At 43.7% G+C, this 20,487-nt stretch overlaps 2 protein-coding genes across 2 annotated transcripts; both read left to right on the top strand.

Annotated features, from left to right (window-relative positions):
- Positions 1 to 3,074: 3,074 nt before the first annotated feature.
- LOC123431287 (probable glutathione S-transferase) lies at positions 3,075 to 4,263 on the top strand. Its single transcript, XM_045115109.1, has 2 exons — positions 3,075 to 3,432; positions 3,691 to 4,263. Exons 1-2 carry the CDS (start codon positions 3,121 to 3,123, stop codon positions 4,024 to 4,026), a joined length of 648 nt encoding a protein of 215 aa, XP_044971044.1. The 5' UTR covers positions 3,075 to 3,120; the 3' UTR covers positions 4,027 to 4,263.
- A 14,835-nt stretch (positions 4,264 to 19,098) lies between these two features.
- LOC123431286 (probable glutathione S-transferase) lies at positions 19,099 to 20,088 on the top strand. The gene is made up of 2 exons (XM_045115108.1): positions 19,099 to 19,595; positions 19,705 to 20,088. The coding sequence occupies exons 1-2, from the start codon at positions 19,248 to 19,250 to the stop codon at positions 20,041 to 20,043; spliced, it is 687 nt and encodes a 228-aa protein (XP_044971043.1). The 5' UTR covers positions 19,099 to 19,247; the 3' UTR covers positions 20,044 to 20,088.
- Positions 20,089 to 20,487: the final 399 nt, after the last annotated feature.

The following is a 20,487-nucleotide window of genomic DNA, read 5'->3' as shown; positions in this document are numbered from 1 at the left end:
TCGTTCTCAAACCTTATGGGCCTTAGTGAGAACTTATTCCAGCCCACTAGGGGCTGGTTTATCTCTTCCGATAGCTCATGAGACCCCTTGGGGCGTGATACCCCTCCTGATGGTCCCCGGCACCCCTCCCGGCACTCCCAGTACACTACCGATGAGCCCGAAACTTTTCCGGTAATGCACGAAAACCTTCCGGTAACCAAATGAGGTCATCCTATATATCAATCTTAGTTTCCGGACCAATCCGGAAACCCTCGTGACGTCCGTGATCTCATCTGGGACTCCGAACAACATTCGGTAACCAACCATATAACTCAAATACGCATAAAACAACGTCGAACCTTAAGTGTGCAGACCCTGCGGGTTCGAGAACTATGTAGACATGACCGGAGAGACTCCTCGATCAATATCCAATAGTTGGACCTGGATGCCCATATTGGATCCTACATATTCTACAAAGACCTTATCGTTTGAACCTCAGTGCCAAGGATTCATATAATCCCGTATGTCATTCCCTTTGTCCTTCGGTATGTTACTTGCCTGAGATTCGATCATCAGTATCCGCATACCTATTTCAATCTCATTTACCGGCAAGTCTCTTTACTCGTTCCGTAATACAAGATCCCGCAACTTACACTAAGTCACATTGCTTGCAAGGCTTGTGTGTGATGTTGTATTACCGAGTGGGCCCCGAGATACCTCTCCGTCATACGGAGTGACAAATCCCAGTCTTGATCCATACTAACTCAACGAACACCTTCGGAGATACCTGTAGAGCATCTTTATAGTCACCCAGTTACGTTGCGACGTTTGATACACACGAAGCATTCCTCCGGTGTCAGTGAGTTATATGATCTCATGGTCATAGGAACAAATACTTGACACGCAGAAAACAGTAGCAACAAAATGACACGATCAACATGCTACGTCTATTAGTTTGGGTCTAGTCCATCACATGATTCTCCTAATGATGTGATCCCGTTATCAAGTAACAACACTTGCCTATGGCCAGGAAACCTTGACCATCTTTGATCAACGAGCTAGTCAACTAGAGGCTTACTAGGGACAGTGTTTTGTCTATGTATCCACACAAGTATTGTGTTTCCAATCAATACAATTACAGCATGGATACTAAACGATTATCATGAACAAAGAAATATAATAATAACTAATTATTATTGCCTCTAGGGCATATTTCCAACACTCGGATGGGTATTCTTCAAATGCAAAAACGACAGGGTATGCTCTTCTTCCTCTTCGGCTTTGACATTTATTTGGTTAAATTTCGGTAGCTTATTGAGGTGTTCATCTGTGTAGGAAGGTGGATGCTCATTTTGGTATTGAGAAGAAGAATACATCGATTTATTGATAGAAAGAAACTTAATAGATGTCCGTGCACTCCTTAGTATAATTGAGGCTAACGATGCATCTGCATGTGCAATTAGAAAAGAAATTAGATGAGAAGCAACGTCTAATTCTTTAGAATCAAAGGCGAAAAATGAAGAATGCAAGATGAAGAATTCCCAGATCAACAATGAATGCATGGAAAAGATGATGATCCAACTAGTGGGAGCAGTTATGAAAGTTGGATATCTTCTAAAATGCCTAATTGTGGTTCTTGTTTTCTTTGGTCTTGCTGTTATAGCAAAGATTTGATGAATTATGATGTATCCAATGCCTTTGAAGAAAATAAAGAAGCAACTATATGTGTTTTTATGCCTGAAATTGAAATGGAAATAACATATTTTATGGACCGGCGTGGGCGGTGGCCGAGCAGACAGAATTCTGCTCGGCCGCCGCCCATGCCGGCCCGCAAATGCGTTTTTTCGCGAACTGCAAACGACTTTTACGAATCAACTTTATACAGGTCTCTAGAGATGCTCTTACGGTTCTTTGACCCCGACATATTAGACTTATTTAACGACGCCCGTGTTTGCTACTCGGAAGCTTCCCCTCATCTCTCTCATATGTTAATTAAATTTTTATTCGTTCCGAGACTAACTAAATGTATATTTGAAGGTCATGTGAAAGAGGCCAACTTTCCCCTGTATACATAGACAACAATGCCGGTCTAACTAACTGTCTAGTTAGTGTCAGCCATGATGCAATGGAAAGGAGTTGGATCTCCTGTAAATCTCATATGTGGTGCCTTCTGCTTGCACGAAAAACTCGCAACCTAGGGAACACGCACAGAACGGCGAAGCCATGGCTGAGATATTTACGGATAAAACTACTTTAAACCATACTTGCCCATTGAGGTAGGCGTTAGCAGCCACATGATTAATGTTTTAAATAGCGGGCTATGACAAATAGCGGTGAGCCTCTAAATCAGCTATAGCAGAGTTATAGCGGCATATTTGTACATAGTACCATTTAGCGGCACCCTGATGAAAAGGCTATAGCGGGCTATTTAAAACTATGCACATGATGCCATCAAATATCGATTGAATCGAGTTGGGTCGCCTATAATTTCTAGGTGTTCTGCTGCCTTTGCCCAACAAGTTGCAAGGTTTAATTTCTTCTACGAGTAGACACCATGGTTTTTAATTTCAGTTTAGAAAAAAATTCAGCACCAACCAAAATCACTGAAATTCAGTGAAACTCAGTAATTTCAGTTTGCATTTCGGCCAAAGGACCGTAATATTCACTTGAATTAAATTAAATATTTGTAATTTTCAGAAATATTTGATTTCCAGTGTACTAATGAAATTGCTGAAATATTTTGGCCGAAACGTAATATTTCAGTGTCTACTGAAAGTAATGAAATTCAGTGAATTTCACCGAAATCTCATTGAAAATGAAAACCATACTAGACACTACTGGAATCCGCAAAATTGGGCAGTGAGATTGCCGAGTTCCCTACTCTATACTCCAAGTTAGTGTACTTGAATCAAGAAAATACATAGCTCGATTAAGTGACATGTACTTCCAAGTTCATACTCCCTTCAATTCATCCTAACCCATATCGTTCGTCACTGCTGACCATAGTTAATTTGGACTAAACTAAAACCCCTTTTGCCATCATCGCCTTTAAAAACCCTCTGAAACCTCAAACCCCAAGATACAGAAATCAGCATCACCAACCAACCGAGCTGCCACCCACACACTTTCCTCCTACCAACAATGGCTGATGTGGTGCTGCTGGACTTCTGGGCGAGCCCATTCGGGCAGCGGTGCCGGATCGCGTTGGCAGAGAAGGGTGTCGCCTATGAGTACTGTGAGCAGGACCTTGAGCAGAAGAGCGAGCTGCTGCTGAGATCCAACCCCGTCCACAAGAAGATCCCTGTCCTGCTCCATGACGGCCGGCCTGTATGCGAATCACTCATCATCCTCAGCTACATCGACGAGGCGTGGCCGGAGGTGGCGCCGCTCCTCCCCCGGGACCCCTACGCCCGCGCGCAGGCGCAGTTCTGGGCTGACTACATCGATAACAAGGTATATACAATGGTACCTCGCTTTAAGACAACAAATTAAAGGAGAGAACAAAACCAATCCTCTTTATTTACGTACTTCGAAGCAAGGTTTTAAATTTCTCAATACACCTAATAACAAGCATCCTAGTAATAGTTCATAAGGTCGTTTATGAACCATATGCAGCTTGCCACGAGTCCAACAAGTAAACTAAGCTCAAGGGTGCACGACATTTTCCCGATGACAGGATGCAGGACTAACATTCCAAATGTGAAATTGCAGATCGTTGACTGTCAGACCCGCCTGTTGACGACGAAGGGGGATGCCCAGGAGCAGGCCAAGAAAGACATGATCGGGGCTCTCGAGACCCTGGAGGCCGAGCTCGGCGATAAGGACTACTTTGGCGACGAGGCGTTCGGTTTCGTGGACGTCGCGTTCGTGACCTTGACACCCTGGTTTTATACCTACGAGAAGTACGGTGACTTCAGCGTCGAGGAACACTGCCCAAGGATCATGGCCTGGGCCGCTCGCTGCAGGGAGCGCGAGAGCGTGGCCAAGGCACTTACTGATGCTGAGAAGGTGTATGAGATCGTCCAGGAGGAGTATGGTGCCAACTAAACCGAGTACTCCCTCCGTCTCAAAATTCTTGTCTTAGGTTTGTTTAGAAATGGATGTACCTAAATATCAAAACGTGACTAGATACATTCATATCTAGACAAATCTAAGACAAGAATTTTGGGACGGAGAGAGTACTAGTTTATGTATGTAGGCATGTATTACTGTTATATGCCGATAGTGGCATTTATCTCCTTGGTGTGTGTTCGCTAAACTTTGTCAAACTTTCTGAAATGTACCTTTTGAAAGAAAGAAAACATACACACTATATTGATCGAAAAGGTATTAGGTAGAAATTAAAATTATAATCAGTTTTCGTTGTCAAAATCAGCTAATTAATTGGTAATTAATCAACCCGTTGGAATACAACACTCGGACATACCAATGAGTGGACAACCCGTAAATTGGGATCTCCCGTACCTTTACGGTTCTTCGACCTTGATATATTGGACATGAGACTACACTGATTGTGCAGGGAACTCGGGAGATGGAGGAGGCGTCTAGCGGGGCGTCTTGCGGGGCGTCCCGTGCGGAGGCTCGACAGGAGATCGGATTGCCGGCGCCTAGAGAGGTGATCGGACTGCCGGCGTCTCGCGTCCAGGGATCTGAGTCCGACGATGAGATTCAGGAGATCTCTCCTCGGGCGTCTACTGTTGGGGGTGGGGTGGACTGCTGCTCTGACGGCGGCGAGTTCGGTCAGCTATGGGGTGGATCACGGACAGAGCAGCCTCATCGCCGGTGGGAGGTTCTCTTTCGGGATTTGTCCGCGAATTCTCTGGATAACACGCGAGGGTATATCATTTTACACTTACAGTCTATGTGGGCTACCATTAGAGATGATGAAGGTGACATTCTGGCGGGACGCTATCTCCAAAAGGAGGAATTCCCCAAGGCGGGACAGATCCTTCTCATCCATGGCTACCGTTTGACAGTGCAGGAGCAGTCGACGTTAGGGGCCCAGATCAAGGATTCGGTAAGTGTTCCTTCGCTTCCTAGTCGTTTCGGTGGTAGGTTTTGGGTTCTTGCTGATCAGGATGAAGAGATGGATGAGGAGCTGGGGGAAGGTGACGTGCTGGCAGAGGTGTCGCCGATATCCCTGTATACACCATCTCCGACCACGGCGATGCTACAGGAGCGCAAGGTCCGACGAGACCCCATCCTTGCGAGGAAGAAGACGGAGGCGTCTTCTCAGAAACCATGGATTGGACCGATTCCAAAGGAAAGCCGGCGGCCTATCTCCCTTCTTGATTTCTTCAAGCCAGATTGCTGGATCAAATGCACGAAGAACAAACCGAAGGCAGCTTCCGTTCTTCGGCCGTCAATGCCGCCGGTGATCGCGGAAGGCAAGAGTGTTTCCAGGGCGATAGTTACGGAGTCCCTGCGAGGTTCCAGTGAATTCTTTTTGAATGCTGCGTTGACGGCTGTTGGGCCTGAAGTGCTAGCGAGTTCGGCGGCCTCTTCTCTGCCTAATGCTGGGTATACGGCCCAGGATTTAATAAGTTCAAAACCACAATCTGACCTCGACTCAATATCTCTTGGGTATATGGCCCAGGAAGTTCCAGTCCGGATTGATGTGTCCTGGACTGCGACCAAGTTTGTCGTCGTTACAGCGTTATATCCTCTCGATCGCCTGGTTCCTCCGTCGCCAAGTGCTAGGTTTCGACAGCAACCTAGGGTTTCTCCAAAGCCTGGCTTCCCAAGGCTAGGAACTGGGAGGGCGACTAGGGTGCCGCCTTATACTGCTACGGCGTGGCTAGCTATGGCAGGGCGTGGCTCCAAGCAGTCTGCTACTAGTCGGCAGCCGGGGCAGCACTCGGGCCAGGGGACCCCCCCCCCCCCCCCCGTCGCTAAGTCTTTGGGCTCGACCCCCGCGCAGGCTGGGTCCTCCCAGGCTGCTGTTCACGCTGGGAAGCCACCCATTGGTGCACCCGGGCAGAAGGACTCCACCCAGGCGAACCGACCTCATCGTGGCCGCTGGGGTGATGAAGGTGGCAATGGATACAGTGATGGGCACTATCGTGGGGGTTCATCCTCGGGAGGCAGTCGTGGGTTTGCTTGGCAAAACAATGGATTTAATGCACCTCTGGGTCAGTTTGTCCCGGGGCCTTCTGGACCTGCGTATCCGAGGAGAGGAGGATTTAGACAGAATTGGATTGGCAGAGGGGGCGGGAGGAAGCCTAAACCTCCTATCCCTACTCCTGAGCAGCCTGCTGATCTCAATGATTCTGCCTGGTGTCTACGGCGGAAAAAGCTAAGGAGGTAGCTGCTCCGCCTCCGGCTGATCAGACCTTGGTGAGTGCCAAAGGCGACGGTGCCGAGAGGCCTTCTAAGTGGGCTAGAAAGAAAGACAAAATGACGTGCTATCGGTGCAGTGAGACTGGGCATTTTGTTTCTGAGTGTAAGGCCGAGCTTTGCGTATATTGCTTGAAACCTACATATGGTGCTGATAAGTGTCCTCTTACTGTTGGGCCTATGCCAGTCATGACTATCTCTGGTGTCTCTAGCCAAGATTTGATGTTTTTTGAGTCACCACCTGCTAAGGCTAATGTTCATGCTCCTGAGGCTGGCCTCACGGGTACAGTGACGGTGACTCGGGGGGTGCTGACGGTGGAGCAGATAGTGCAGCAACTTAAGGAGCTGGTTTCCTCTACCTTCAGATGGGAACCTGTTTTGATAGCTGATAATGTTTTCAAAGTCGTTTTCCCTACTAAGGAGGATCTAGCTCAATTGCTTAAGTTCGGTATGTGCAGGGTTGCTAGCACGAGTATTGTTCTTGAGTTTGATACTTGGAAGTGTGAAGAGCCTAAGGGGAGGCCCCTACCCCAGATTTGGGTGCACTTTGCAGGAGCTCCTTCTAGAGCGACTAATGACTTTCAGGTTGCATGGAGTCTGGGATCGCTCATTGGTAAAACTGAGGAGGTGGACATGGTTTACACTAGAGCCAAAGGAGTTGCACGGATGTTGGTTAGTGTTCTTGATATTGAGCTTGTTCCAGATGAGGTTATTTGGACCTTTGAGGGGTTGCGATATACTCTCCAGCTGGAAATCGAAAGCCCTACACTGTTTGATGTACCTGACACAGATAAAGATACTCCCATGGCTGATGGTGATGATGCGCGTGGCTCCAAAGATAATGCGGGGGGGTCCAAGGATACAGGTCCGACCGACTACCCTAATCAGACTACTAGTTCGCAGCAAAATCAGCCTAATCCTACCTCAGGTAATGGCCCAAACAGTTTGGTCTCTGCTATGCACCAGGATTTGTGATTTGGCTCTTTTCAACCCGCGTCCGCGCCGGCAAAGTTTGGTCCTCGGCCGGGATGCAATGAGAGTGTAGTTCGGCCTAGGATGCCGCGCTTTTTGGGAAAGAATCCTCGGTGCAACAAAGAAAGTGTGCAGCCTCAATCTATGTTGCAACCACTGTCTCTGGGGAGTTTCTGGCGGGAGCAAGGGCAGCGAATTATCAGCTTGGTTCGATTGTTGCACCATCGGATGTACAGCCAGATTCTGATAGAGCAACAGCGGATGGACTAGGTCACGGCGAACCTACTGGCTCGGCCATGCAGGTTTCGTTTTTGCACGGGGGTGCTGGTGAGGCCCAGGTGCTGTGCATGCAGGCTGCCGCGGCAAATCAGGAGGACAGTGCTAGCGCTGGGGGGACAGAGCACCACGACACGATACGGCTCGTCTGCCTGCTCCAGCGGATGCAGCGGCTGCTTGCGGCGGCGCGCTGGCCTGTGCAGGAGATACCTAGACGGGCTTCATCCCTGGTGCTGATCAGCCCGATGTTGATGAGGTCCAGCAGGTTACGTACATACATACTGATGCGGCCATGCTGGCCATGCATGAGGATGTTACCGCTGGGGGTGGCAGCGATTTTTCTGGTGCTCTTCTGCCTGCTCCAGTGGCTGTAGAGACCGCTTGTGTCGGAGCGCTGGCCAGCAAAGGAGGCGACCAGATGGGTGATGCCCTTTGTGCTGCTCTACCAGATGACAATTCTGAGGTGATTGTCGTTTCTATGGAGGGTCCAGTTTGTTTGCCCATGGCGGGCACGGAATTTACACCTACTGTTGTTGCACCAGAGTCTAGACTGATCTCGGTTGATGATGTCATAGCATTCGGAGGTGTTCCCAATCCGATGGGTCCGGATAAACGGGCTAGTCAACAGGTACAGTCTCAGCCAGATGTGGATGACCTGCAGATTGGACGGGCGATGCGTATGGCCAAAATGAAGGAGGTTCAGAATTCAACAGGTATGAATTTTAATACTGAACATTCTATTCTTCATTTTACTCCCCAAGAGATTTTAGATAAGGCTACGGCAGTGGGGGTGACTTTGGGTGAGACTAGCCAACAAGTTTCAAAATCTATCAATGACTTATTAGACTTAGAAGTTGATAGGGCATTGGATATTATTCGAAACTCAGCGGCGGTTCGACCTATGAATGATAAGGACATATCGGATATGGGGGGAGTGAATTTATTATGTCAAAACTTAGTCCCTGAGGAGGAGATTAAACAGTCTCAAGTAGATTTCGATGATTCGAACATAGCTACTACTCATCTCAATGATACGGCCAAGGATATTCATGGTTATATGGACCAGGAGTATGCTTTGGATAAGCCAAAGCGCAATTCGAAACGTAGAGTTTATCCAGTCTCTGCTGTTCGTAGGAGTGCTAGATTCAGGACTGCTAAAAAAATTTATGATGAAATATGAAAGGACTTTTTTGGAATAGCAAAGGTCTGAGAGACTTGGCTAAAATTAGGTTCCTTGCAGAATCAACATTGCAACATAGTCTTGACTTCATCGCGTTGATGGAGACGGGGCGGGAAAACTTCACATCGCAGTTTCTTAACTCCCTTTCCGGAGGAGTGGATTTTGAATAGCATTGTCTCCCTCCAAGAGGAAGGTCCGGAGGGATCTTACTTGGGGTACGATGCAATACTCTTCAACTGCGAGAAGTAATAATAGGTGACTTCACGGTAAAATTTAGAATTAGAAACAAGGAAGATGGGTTTCAGTGGGCTCTAGTAGCGGTATATGGTGCCGCTCAACCGGAGCACAAGCCAGCTTTCTTGGCTGATCTGGTTAGAATTTTCGATGAAAATCTACCACTGGTGGTGGGTGGTGATTTCAATATCATCAGGCGAGCTGATGAGAAAAGCAATGATAATTTTGACGGTAGATGGCCCTTTATGTTTAATACGATCATAGAGAGTCTGAATCTACGGGAGATTGAACTCTCCGGTAGGAAATATACTTGGGCCAATTCTCTACATAACCAGACTTTTGAAAAAATGGATAGAGTACTAACTAGTGTTGACTGGGAGCAGAAGTTCCCTTTAGTCACAGTTAGTGCTATGCAGAGGGCTATATCTGACCATACTCCATTATTGTTAGACTCTGGCAATGCTACTCACAAAGGAAAAAGAGATGCTTTCTCCTTTGAGGCCAGTTGGTTCACCCGGGAGAGATTTTTAGACATTATTGCTACAGAATGGAGCAAACATACGGAGGGGAAATCTAGTGTAGACATCTGGCAAAGCAAAATCCGACACCTTAGACAATTCTTGAGAGGTTGGGCTAAGAATATGTTCGGACAATACAAAGATGAGCAAGACCAACTGCTTCAATTTATAGATGCCCTAGATCGTAAGGCTGAGACCACCATGTTAGATGAACATGAAAGGTCGTCAAAATATGAGGCCGAACAGCGGGTGCGTGTTCTCCTCGGGGAAGAGGAAATGAAATGGGCTGTCAGAGCCAAGGTCAGGGCAATTGTCCAAGGGGACAACAACACAAAGTTTTTCCACTTGATTGCAAATGGCAAACATAGGAAAAAGAAAATCATACAACTGGAGCAAGATGAGGGTACCATGGTAGGCCATGAGAACCTTAAAATTTATATCAAAAATTATTATAAACGGTTGTTTGGTGCTCCAGGACATAGTTTTGTATCTATGGACGAGTATCAGACTGCGGACATTCCTCAAGTCGGACAGGCCGACAATGAGAGTCTCTCTGCACCATTTCTAGAGAAAGAGGTGTTACAGGCAATTGAGGGTATGAAAAATGGTAAAGCTCCTGGTCCATATGGGCTTCCAGCTGAGTTTTATAAACATTGTTGGCATATTATAAAGGCAGATCTTATGTCTATTTTCCATGATGTGTTTTCTGGTCACCTTCAACTCTTTCATCTTAATTTTGGTACGATTACGCTATAACCGAAGAAAGAGGGGGCCTCCAGAATTGAACAATTTCGTCCTATATGTCTGCTCAATGTCAGCTTCAAAATTTTCACAAAGGTGGAAACGGATAGGCTAACTAAGATGGCACATTCGGTCGTGCAATCTTCGCAGACAGCTTTTATGCCTGGTAGGAATATTCTTGAAGGGGTTGTCGTTCTGCATGAGATCCTTCATGAACTACACTCCAAGAAACTCAATGGAGTTTTATTTAAGGTTGATTTCGAAAAGGCATACGACAAAGTTAAATGGTCTTTCCTGCAACAAACTCTACGTATGAAAGGGTTTGGCAACATTTGGCGAAAACATGTGGATTGTTTTATAAAAAAAGGAAGTGTCGGTGTTAAAGTAAATGATGACGTCGGTCATTTCTTTCAGACGCTTAAGGGACTTAGGCAAGGAGACCCTATGTCACCTATTTCATTTAACATTGTTGCGGATATGTTGGCGCTAATGATCAGGAGGGCTAATGACAAAGACTTGGTAGGGGGACTAGTACCACATCTAGTTGATGGGGGTGTCTCGATCCTACAATATGCAGACGACACGATCCTTTTCATGGAACATGATCTCAAAAAGGCCAGAAACTTGAAACTCATATTATGCTTGTTTGAACAGCTATCTGGATGAAGATTAATTTTCACAAAAGTGAGCTTTTCTGCTTTGGGGATGCACAAGCTGAACAGCTCACGTATTACCAACTTTTCGGCTGTCAGGGTGGTACATTACCGTTCTCATATTTAGGCATCCCCATTCATCACCGAAAGTTGACCATCAAGGAGTGGAGATGTATCGAGGATCGTTTTGAGAAAAAACTAAGCTGCTGGAAGGGCAAGCTGTTATCCTATGGAGGACGATTAGTTCTTGTCAACTCAGTGTTGACAAGTATGCCAATGTTTCTCCTATCCTTTTTCCAAGTGCCTGTTGGGGTGCGGAAAAGGTTGGATTTCTATCATCTTGATTTTTCTGGCAGAGCGATGAGGTCAAGACTAAATATAGACTTGCTAGATGGGACATTATTTGTAGACCCAAGGATCAGGGAGGTTTGGGAATTGAAAATCTAGAGGTCAAGAACAGGTGTCTGCTTAGCAAGTGGTTATTCAGATTGTCTGTCGAATCGCAAGGGATGTGAGTACAAATTCTAAAGAACAAGTATCTACAACACAAAACCTTAGCCCAGGTCACTGCGCGACCGGGTGATTCCCCTTTTTGGAAGGGTCTAATGAGGACAAAGGCCGCTTTCTTTAACAGAACTAGATTCGTCATTGGAAATGGTGAAACTACTAGATTCTGGGAGGATACTTGGTTAGGAGCGCAACCTTTAGCTCTACAGTATCCGCAACTCTATAACATTGCACAACGAAAACAGACTTCAGTTGCGACAGTGTTACGGCAGACTCCTCTTAACATTCAATTTCGCAGAGCATTGTTCGGAAATAGATGGGTTAGTTGGTTACATCTAGTCAGAAGACTGATGGATATTTCCCTGTCTGATTTTCCAGATAGTATTCGTTGGACGTTGACCACGAATGGTACTTTCTCAGTGAAATCGATGTACGACCATATTATTGATACGTCGCCTATTCCAAAGTCCATGCATATTTGGAAGGTCAAGGTTCCCCTTAAGATAAAAATCTTCATGTGGTTTGTTCACAAGGGAGTTGTTTTAACTAAGGATAACTTGGCTAAAAGACAATGGAAAGGAAATAAAAGATGTAGCTTCTGTCAAACGCATGAGACGATTAAACACCTCTCTCTGAAATGCCCTATGGCTAAATTATTATGGCGCTCATTACAAATTTCTTTCAACATTAAACCGCCTACTAGCATTCACATTTTATTTGGGACGTGGCTAAATGGGGTTAATGTACTTTACGCCAAACTAATTCGGGTTGGAACTTGTGTCATGTTGTGGGCGATATGGAACTGCAGAAATGATCTAGTTTTTAACAGATTGCATTACATTAACTTTTTGCACGTCATCTTCACGGCTACCGCCTTGATCCGCACGTGGTCCTTACTCACTCTTGTGGAAACCAGGGAGCCTTTGGTTACTGGGTGTGTCCGATGGGAGATGGTAGCTCAGGATATCTTCAACCGATATGGATGGCGGCATGCTAATAGGATTGGACCTTAGTCCAGTTTATTAGAGGGTTATAGTCGGTTGTTGGGCGGTCTGATCGCCGTGTAACTTTTATTTTCTTCTTCTTTGAATGATCGGACTCCTTTGTATTTTTTCAGACTATTTCGTTCTTAATAAAATGGTTGTATGCATCACTCGATGCAGAGGCCGGGGCAACGCCTCCTTTTCGAAAAAAAATCTGTTGTCTCTCACATATGTTATGTTAACTTTTTATTTTCTTAGACTTATAAATTAGTATTTCTTATACAGGCAATTAAACTTCTAAGTGAAACAAAGACATGACAAAAGAAAGTCAAATCAGAGAATGAGTGCCTGGCAAATAACAAAAGTGAGATTCATATATCGGGCTGTCCGGAAGTTCTCAAGCTAGTTAGTTTATTTCATCAAAATTCAAGCTTTATAAAGTTTGACAAGTTTATAGAGAAAATAATTGCATCTGCAATACTAAATAAATATAATCATTAGATACATGATTATATTGTCTTTATTTCATATTATTCTTATCGATATTTTTGTGTATAAACTTGATCAAACGTTGTGAAACATGAATTTTGAAAAACAGATGTGCTATATTTATGACGAAGGGAGTACGATGTAGAAATGAGAACTTTTAAGCAAGTTGTCATTGTCAAAATCAGCTAATAAATTATTAATTAATCAATCCAATTGGATTACAATGTTAAAAAAAGTCCAGGGAGTGGGATGTTGGAACCTCCCGTTCCTTTACTGTTCTTCGACCCTGACATATTGGATGTATCTTCTATATCTAAATAGGTAGCCTCCATTAGCATGCTTCTCTTAACAGGCAAGCATGCCACTTCATTATTCAACATGCATATGAAAACATGCAAACATGCATGCATGGAAAATTCCATTCTATCATGCTACTTACAGGTCATGTTTATATTTTTTTCAAAAGCTATTGTTTCAAATATTCATGTTTCATATATCCAAAACCTCACCGAAATATTGCAAAACATTCCCGCAACAACTCGCGGGGCATCATCTAGTTTATTTAACGACGCATGCCTATGCTTCTTGGATGGTTCCCCTCATCTCTCTGACCAGGTAACCTTTTTTTTTTGCACCAAGTAAATTTATATCTTTTAGAAAAGGCCAACATTCCATTGTCGAGCATACACATACATACGCAACAATGCCGGTCTAATTAAGTGTCTAATTAGTGTCAACGATGAAGAAATGGATAGGAGCTGGATTTCTTATAAATCTCAAATGTGCTGCCTTCTTGCATGAGCAACTCCCAAAGCTAGGGAACAAGCACAGAAGGGTGCTGCCATAGTTGAGTTATTTACGTGCAAGACTACTGTAAACTATACTTGCAAGGTTTAATTTCTTATGCTAGTAGAGTTAGTGTAGTTGAACCAACAATATACATAGCTCGATGAAGTGTTATAGACTTCCAAGTTCATACATTGTAGTACTAAAAAAAACCTCGCAAAAAAATGGTACTAAAACCCCATCAGTTCAGCCCAAACCATGAAGGAAAAGGTAAGCTGACCATCAAGGAGAAGGAAATGGTACTAAAGGAAATAGACCATTTTCTACTAGTGCAAGGAGAAGGCTTGCACCATGCATGGCATATGCCACACCAATGGTGCCCGCTCGTACGCCAATGGACACAAAGCATAAATGGCCATGGAGTTGGCCCACGTCGCCGTGACCCACTGGTATGTCGCTCGTGTCAAGGCCGCTGCCCATGTTGAAGCAAAAGCAGCATCATAGGATCTGACATGTCGCCTATGTCAAAGCCGAAGACATTTTCTATTTACTTTAGTTTAACTATAAATGCCATATATAGTTCAATTAATTTAACTGTCTAAATGTTGTGTGTCGACAATTTTTCTGTAAATTCTGCCTTATGCATATGTGAATGCGTTTAAATTTAATACTGAAACTTTGTAACTACTTATTTTCAATAATGTGTATGTTCACATACAAATAAGAAACGAGAGAGAGAGAAAAATAAATAAATGTAAAGTCCAAATTTATTGAAATTGTTTGAAATTTTAAAACAGATTCATGAGGTCATATCATGACTCCGTGCAATTTTCATATTTTGGAACAACTAAAGACCCCTAGTGGAATAAAATTCTATATTGACAATCACGCTGAGAGAGCAAAAACGATTTTGAGAGTTTACACGGCTAGGGTTTAGCTTTGTAAGCTCTTTTGAAGATGATAAGAATATCGATAAATGGAGAAGTGGGGTGGTTATCCACGTCGAGGGCTTGAACCTGGGAAATTCGGGTGCCTGTGTCTAACTCATTCCATCAAGATCTGTTGACAAGATCCTTATGTCGCCCTTAATATATGACTAGCAGGAAGAAGGCACGGCGGCACGCCATGCCCATGTAGAAGCCAGTGCGTGTATTTATGTTGATTTTTGAAAATTCGGTAACACTTGGTGTTAGTATATCTGTATGAACTTTTTTGAATTACTGAAACAACTGAATAAAATTTGCAAGATTGTCCAAGGGGCAGTGCAAAATGCTAGAAGCCTAGAGCACATAGAAAACGTTCACAATTCCAAAGTACTAAAACTGAACCTTGTAGACGCTATCTTGACTTCAAACCTCCTAGATAGAAACTGTCTTAGCATCAAACGCAGAGTTCCAAAATTGTGTGCCTCAAAAAAAAGTAATGGAGTGATACCATGTGCAACCTTCTTATATAGTAAAGTGAATTGAGTTGTGCTCAAAACTTTGTATATATTTAACTGAGAGTATGTGTCTTAACTTTCTATTGAAGTGAATGAAATTAGCAAGAAGACGTGGTTATGTACCTTTGCTTCACCTGTTTGCAAACATATGATTGGGATAAGAAATATAAATTAGCGGAGGAATAGTTTCTTATGAACAGAGTGATCTTACTTAAGTATGTGGCAGGTTAACCTTTACAAACAAAAGTAGATTTCAGAGTGATCTTACTTATGAGTTACCTCATTCGCTAACCGATCTGACAGATGATTTCTTGGAAATCATGCAGAAAGTATTTAAACTCTTCAACCAAAGGACCATACAGGAACCTATACCTCTCTGCAGAAACCAATGTTGCAGCGACGCATATGATGTCCATCTCCAAAATAAGCCTAGTGACCTCGATCTGTGCTGCCTAGTTCACACCTCTTCGACATGCAAGAGTTTTGCAAACTCCAGGATGCAAGATCTAGACATAAATTTCAGAGGAACAAAATCCCAGATAAACCACAGGAGTGCACTTACACGATACGAAGTGAAAAATAAAATTTGAAAAGACAACTAAAAAAGAAGATGATACAAAAAGAACAAAGAAGTAGCTGCTGAATTTAGTATATCTTAGACACTAATATTATCTGTTTATTTTTATTTCAGAAAGTTATTTTTGAACCCAGCTTAGTAGCGGAGCATTTGTTACCCTTTGGAATAGCTCACCTGATGGTAAAAAATAAATAGTATTGCGCGGGAAACATCTTATTATATTAATAAACTACACATATTTAAAAAACTTGTACTCTTGCAAGCACCACAGTCTCCGAAAGATATTTGCCGATATACATCTCAATTTGGAACTGTGATAACCAGTCAATCACTATGATTTACCAAATTTGAGTAGCAGAGTTATATGTAGCAGAGAGTGAAGTGCCTATAAAAGGAAAGTTTAATGTCAATGGAATAAGAGAGGTCCAAGTAGAACTCTTATGATATGTACAATCCACAGGCAAAGGAGTATAATATCATCAATGATATATAGGAAGAGAGGCTCCTTCTTTATTACTTCATTACTATTCAATTTGAATGCATAATCCACACTACACTGATCCAAATATGTGCTGTATATATGCAGCATAAACCAGGAATCCTTAGAAGCAACTTAATGCTCTTATTAACTCACAATTAGAAGGATGGATATTTGGTGAAGTAGGCAGACGGCCCCTCTAAATGAAACTTTTTCCTATTCTGATTCATGCATCTTTTGTTTTCCTGTTAGATCCACAAATTTTAGATTACTATATGACCATACTATCGTTTTTAACACAACTTCTGTGTAGGTGCTGAAGACAATAATAAATTTCAAGGATCTAAGAATAATCACAAAGGTCATTATGCCTGAATCGGTAAACTTCCATACAGCTATGGAAATGGTTCTCGTGATAAAAATGAGAGTAAAATCAATTAAAAAAAGCAAGCGGCCATTCAAAGTTTCAAACAGAAGATGAAATTTAATTCATATGATGAAAGCCATCATCCACCAGAAACCATATTATTGTGATAAAAATAAACACTACTACATCAGGAGTACAAAAATACAGATGCACATATCCAAGGTGTTTTGGCAGACTTTGAACAAACACAATAAATTTAACAAAGTAGACAATTTGATGATAGCTAATTCTCTCAAGCAATTATTTCAGTAAAAGTTCAGTATGCACACAATTATGTGTTATCATTTCCAGAGTGAGACATTACTGAAGAAAAAAATATGTAAGATTTTGTCATTGTAGGCCAGGGCCAGTTGAAACTGACGCATTGGAAAAGACCAATTGATCATCAAATTTGGACCTTCTCTTGTTCTCTTGGACCTCTAGTGTTATCTTTCTCTTGTTATCTTGCATATTGAGGCGGACATGGTTCAAGGAGAAATAAAGGTACTGAGATTCCTACAACGGTGTAAGTACAGAAAACTGTAATTACATTAGGAGGTTGCCATCGACAGTGGCAGCCGTCTGGGACGACGCAAAGTAGGAGGCATAGACGGCCTCCTCCAACTGCAATCGAGATGGGGAGGGGCATCCTCCATCCACTCCGGGAGTCTCTGTTGGATCCCTCCAAGGCCGCGCGGTGCGACGATCCGTTGGAGACGAAGCTCATCCATGGCGGACTGAGCGGAGCCGTGGTTGCGGACCAGGCTTGTGGCGGCAAATAGGATAGTGGTGGGGCTGGAGACCGTTGGGGAAAAGGAAGGCGGGGTGGAAGCCATTGGCGGCAGCTCCGGACCGCGGGAAGAGAAGGTAAGGGAGGGGAGGACGCCATGGACCGGGGTGACGACGGGAGGAGGGGGTGCCGCCATAGACCGACACGATGGCTGGATGGAGGAGGCGACGGCGGCGGCTCCTTTTTCTCGCCGTCGTCCCTCTTTGGCAAGATATTTGTGGACTTCAGCTGTAATTTCTGAGAGTAAAAATAGTCAAAACATAGAAAAGAAGCCAACACGTGTCGATCGAATGGAGCAACGACACCGAGCGCTGGGAACGCACGACGTGCGAGCTAGCTTAGTAGCTTTAATATAGTGTATGATTCCTCTGTGTGTATGCTCTCATATACATGGTACATGGATTTTGTGCATTTACACACATTTGTACTATGGGAAACGCAAAATTAACATGCTCGAACTATTAAACTTCTAACCGAAAAATATGACAAAAGAGTGTCAAATTAACAAAAACGAATGCTCAGTTCAGAGGTCCCTAATGCTCTGTGCATACCAAAATATAGTGCTTATATTTATTCTGTTCCACCTGGTGCTTATAGATTTATTTTATTAAAGAAATCAAGCTTCATAAAGTTTGCGCAAATCTGTAGAGAAAAAGATCTACATCAGTAATACCAAATAATATCACTGTTACATACATGCTGAATCATTTTATATTGTATTTATTCTGTACTATCAATTTTGATGTTATACCTACGAACTTGCATGGTTGAAGTTTGTAAAGTTCGACTATAATAAAAACTACCGACATTGTATGGCACGGACATTTCCCCATGTATTCTTCCAGCACGACACCGTGCGTATCCTTCTATTTGCCGAGCGGCCACACATCCATGGCTATGACACTACAATGATGTCACCAGCACATCGGTTGAAATACATATGTTGGGCTGCGCGTTTATATTACTATATCACGCTGTGGTGAAACCCACAAAATTATACGTGCTATATTGTTACACTTTTGCTTCGGTACACCCCTTCCCTCACAAAACGTATAAAAGAGAATATATACACATCTCATATTGTACACTATAGGCCGTCGTACCTATACTTATCTCATATTTATACGTACGACAACCTATAGTGTACAATACAAGGTGGGTATATGTTCTCCTTTATACGGTTTGTGGGAGAAGGGGGGTGTACCGAAGCACACCTGGTATTGTTAACCAAAGGGAGTACAAGATTGAAATGAGAAGTTGGAACAAGTTGTCATTGTCCAAATCAGCCAATTAACTAATCATTCCCAATCGAATTGCAACAGTCAAAGAGGCCGGGGAGTGTTTTTTCTGCCGCATGTCGGACATATTCAACTATGCGTGCGTTTGCTACTTGGAACTTGGAAGGTTCTCCTCCTCACTTTCATAGGTTAAGTTATATAAAAACGATATCAATCACCTGATAGGGACCGACTTTCCACCTGTCGGGCACATACAGCAAGACCGGTCTAATTATTTGTGTGTGTGTTTGTCATCCATGATGCAATGGAAAGCAGCTTGGATCTCCTGTAAATCTCACATGTGCTGCCTTTCTTGCATGGACAAGTTCCAAGTGAACGGTTTTGCACGGCACTAGCAGCTACTCTATAACCGGTGCGTGTCAATGAATATTAAGCGTTAGAGACTGGGTACCCTTCCCTGATCGATGTTTTTTACTTTTCTCTACTTCCTCTTGTTGAAACTATACTGCTTCATTGACATAAGCTAAGCATCAGCAATAATGCCATCGATTGAGTGGAGCTGGTTCGCCTATAAATCCCAGTTGCCTGCATGCTGCCTTTTGAAAATTATTCGATCCAATCCAGGCCTCCATTTCTTCCCACCTTGGAGATAGGACACAGGGAATGGAGAAAGGCATGGACGCCGGGCTGCTGGGCGAGGTGACCTGCGTCGACTTCTGGTGCAACGAGTTCGGCATGCGGGTGCGGATCGCGCTGCGCGAGCTAGGCGTGCCATTCGAGTACATTGAGGAGGACCTCCGCGTCCGCGAGAGGAGCGACCTGGTGTGGCGCATGAACCCCGTCCACCGCTCCATCCCCATCCTCATCCACCATGGCCGCCCGGTCTGCGGCTCCGTCAACATCGTCGAGTACATCGACGACGTATGGGGCCAGGTAACCCGTCGTTTGCTCCCCGCAGACCCGGCCGACAGGGCCGGCGCCAGGTTCTGGGCTGACTTCATCGACCACAAGGTATATATGGCATGCAAACTGTTCTTGTCACTTCCATTTTCTGCTGGAGTAAATTCCATTTCATCGTCAACGTGTAAATTCATCAGTGATCGTCTTAACGAAATTATAGGTGTTCAGCACCCAGACGAGGTTTTTCACGAGCAAGGGCGAGGAGAAAGAGGCGGCCAAGGAAGAGTTGGTCGAGCATCTTAAACGTCTAGATCGGGAGGTGCTCGGGGACAAGTGCTTCTTTTCTGGCGACGAATTCGGGTTCTTGGACGCTGTGTTCATCCCATTCTCAAGCATGTTTTACGGGTACCACCAGCATGGAGGGATTGACCTCGAGTTGGAATGCCCCAAGCTCACGCGATGGGAGAAGAGGTGCAGGGAAAGGGAGAGTGTAAGCGAGGTTCTGCCAGATGGGAAGGTCCAGTACGAATTACACAAGAAGTTTTACGGCATTGAGTGAACCGAATTTCGGTCGAATCGAAAATGTACTCCTAACGTTCCAAAATAATTGAAGTTATAGGATTTTCCTTACTCAAACTTGGTAAAGTTTAACTAAGTATATAGAAATATCTGTAAAGATCTACGATATTTAATATATGTAATATGAAAATATATATCATAACTAAACTAATGGAATCAAATTTATTTTGTAGATGTTTACATATTTGTAGATAAACTTGGTCAAACTTGATGAACTTTTGACTTAGGAGAATCCTAAAACTTTAATTATTCTAAAACGAAGTGAGTAGTGTGCTATTTGTACTTGGTTTTTGTTGTTCTTTATCCGTGTTTAAATCTTTGTATTTTGTAAACTGAGGTGTACAAATCATAGTTATCGGATTTCTTAAATCATCGTCGACCTCCGATCTAGATCAATCGACCTAGATCGGTCTTCGAATGAAAA

Source organism: Hordeum vulgare, chromosome 2H (genome assembly GCF_904849725.1).
Source record: "Hordeum vulgare subsp. vulgare chromosome 2H, MorexV3_pseudomolecules_assembly, whole genome shotgun sequence".
NCBI classification, from domain to species: Eukaryota; Viridiplantae; Streptophyta; class Magnoliopsida; order Poales; family Poaceae; genus Hordeum; species Hordeum vulgare.
Note: the sequence above shows the minus strand (reverse complement) of the source record. Positions and strands in the feature narration are given on the sequence as shown.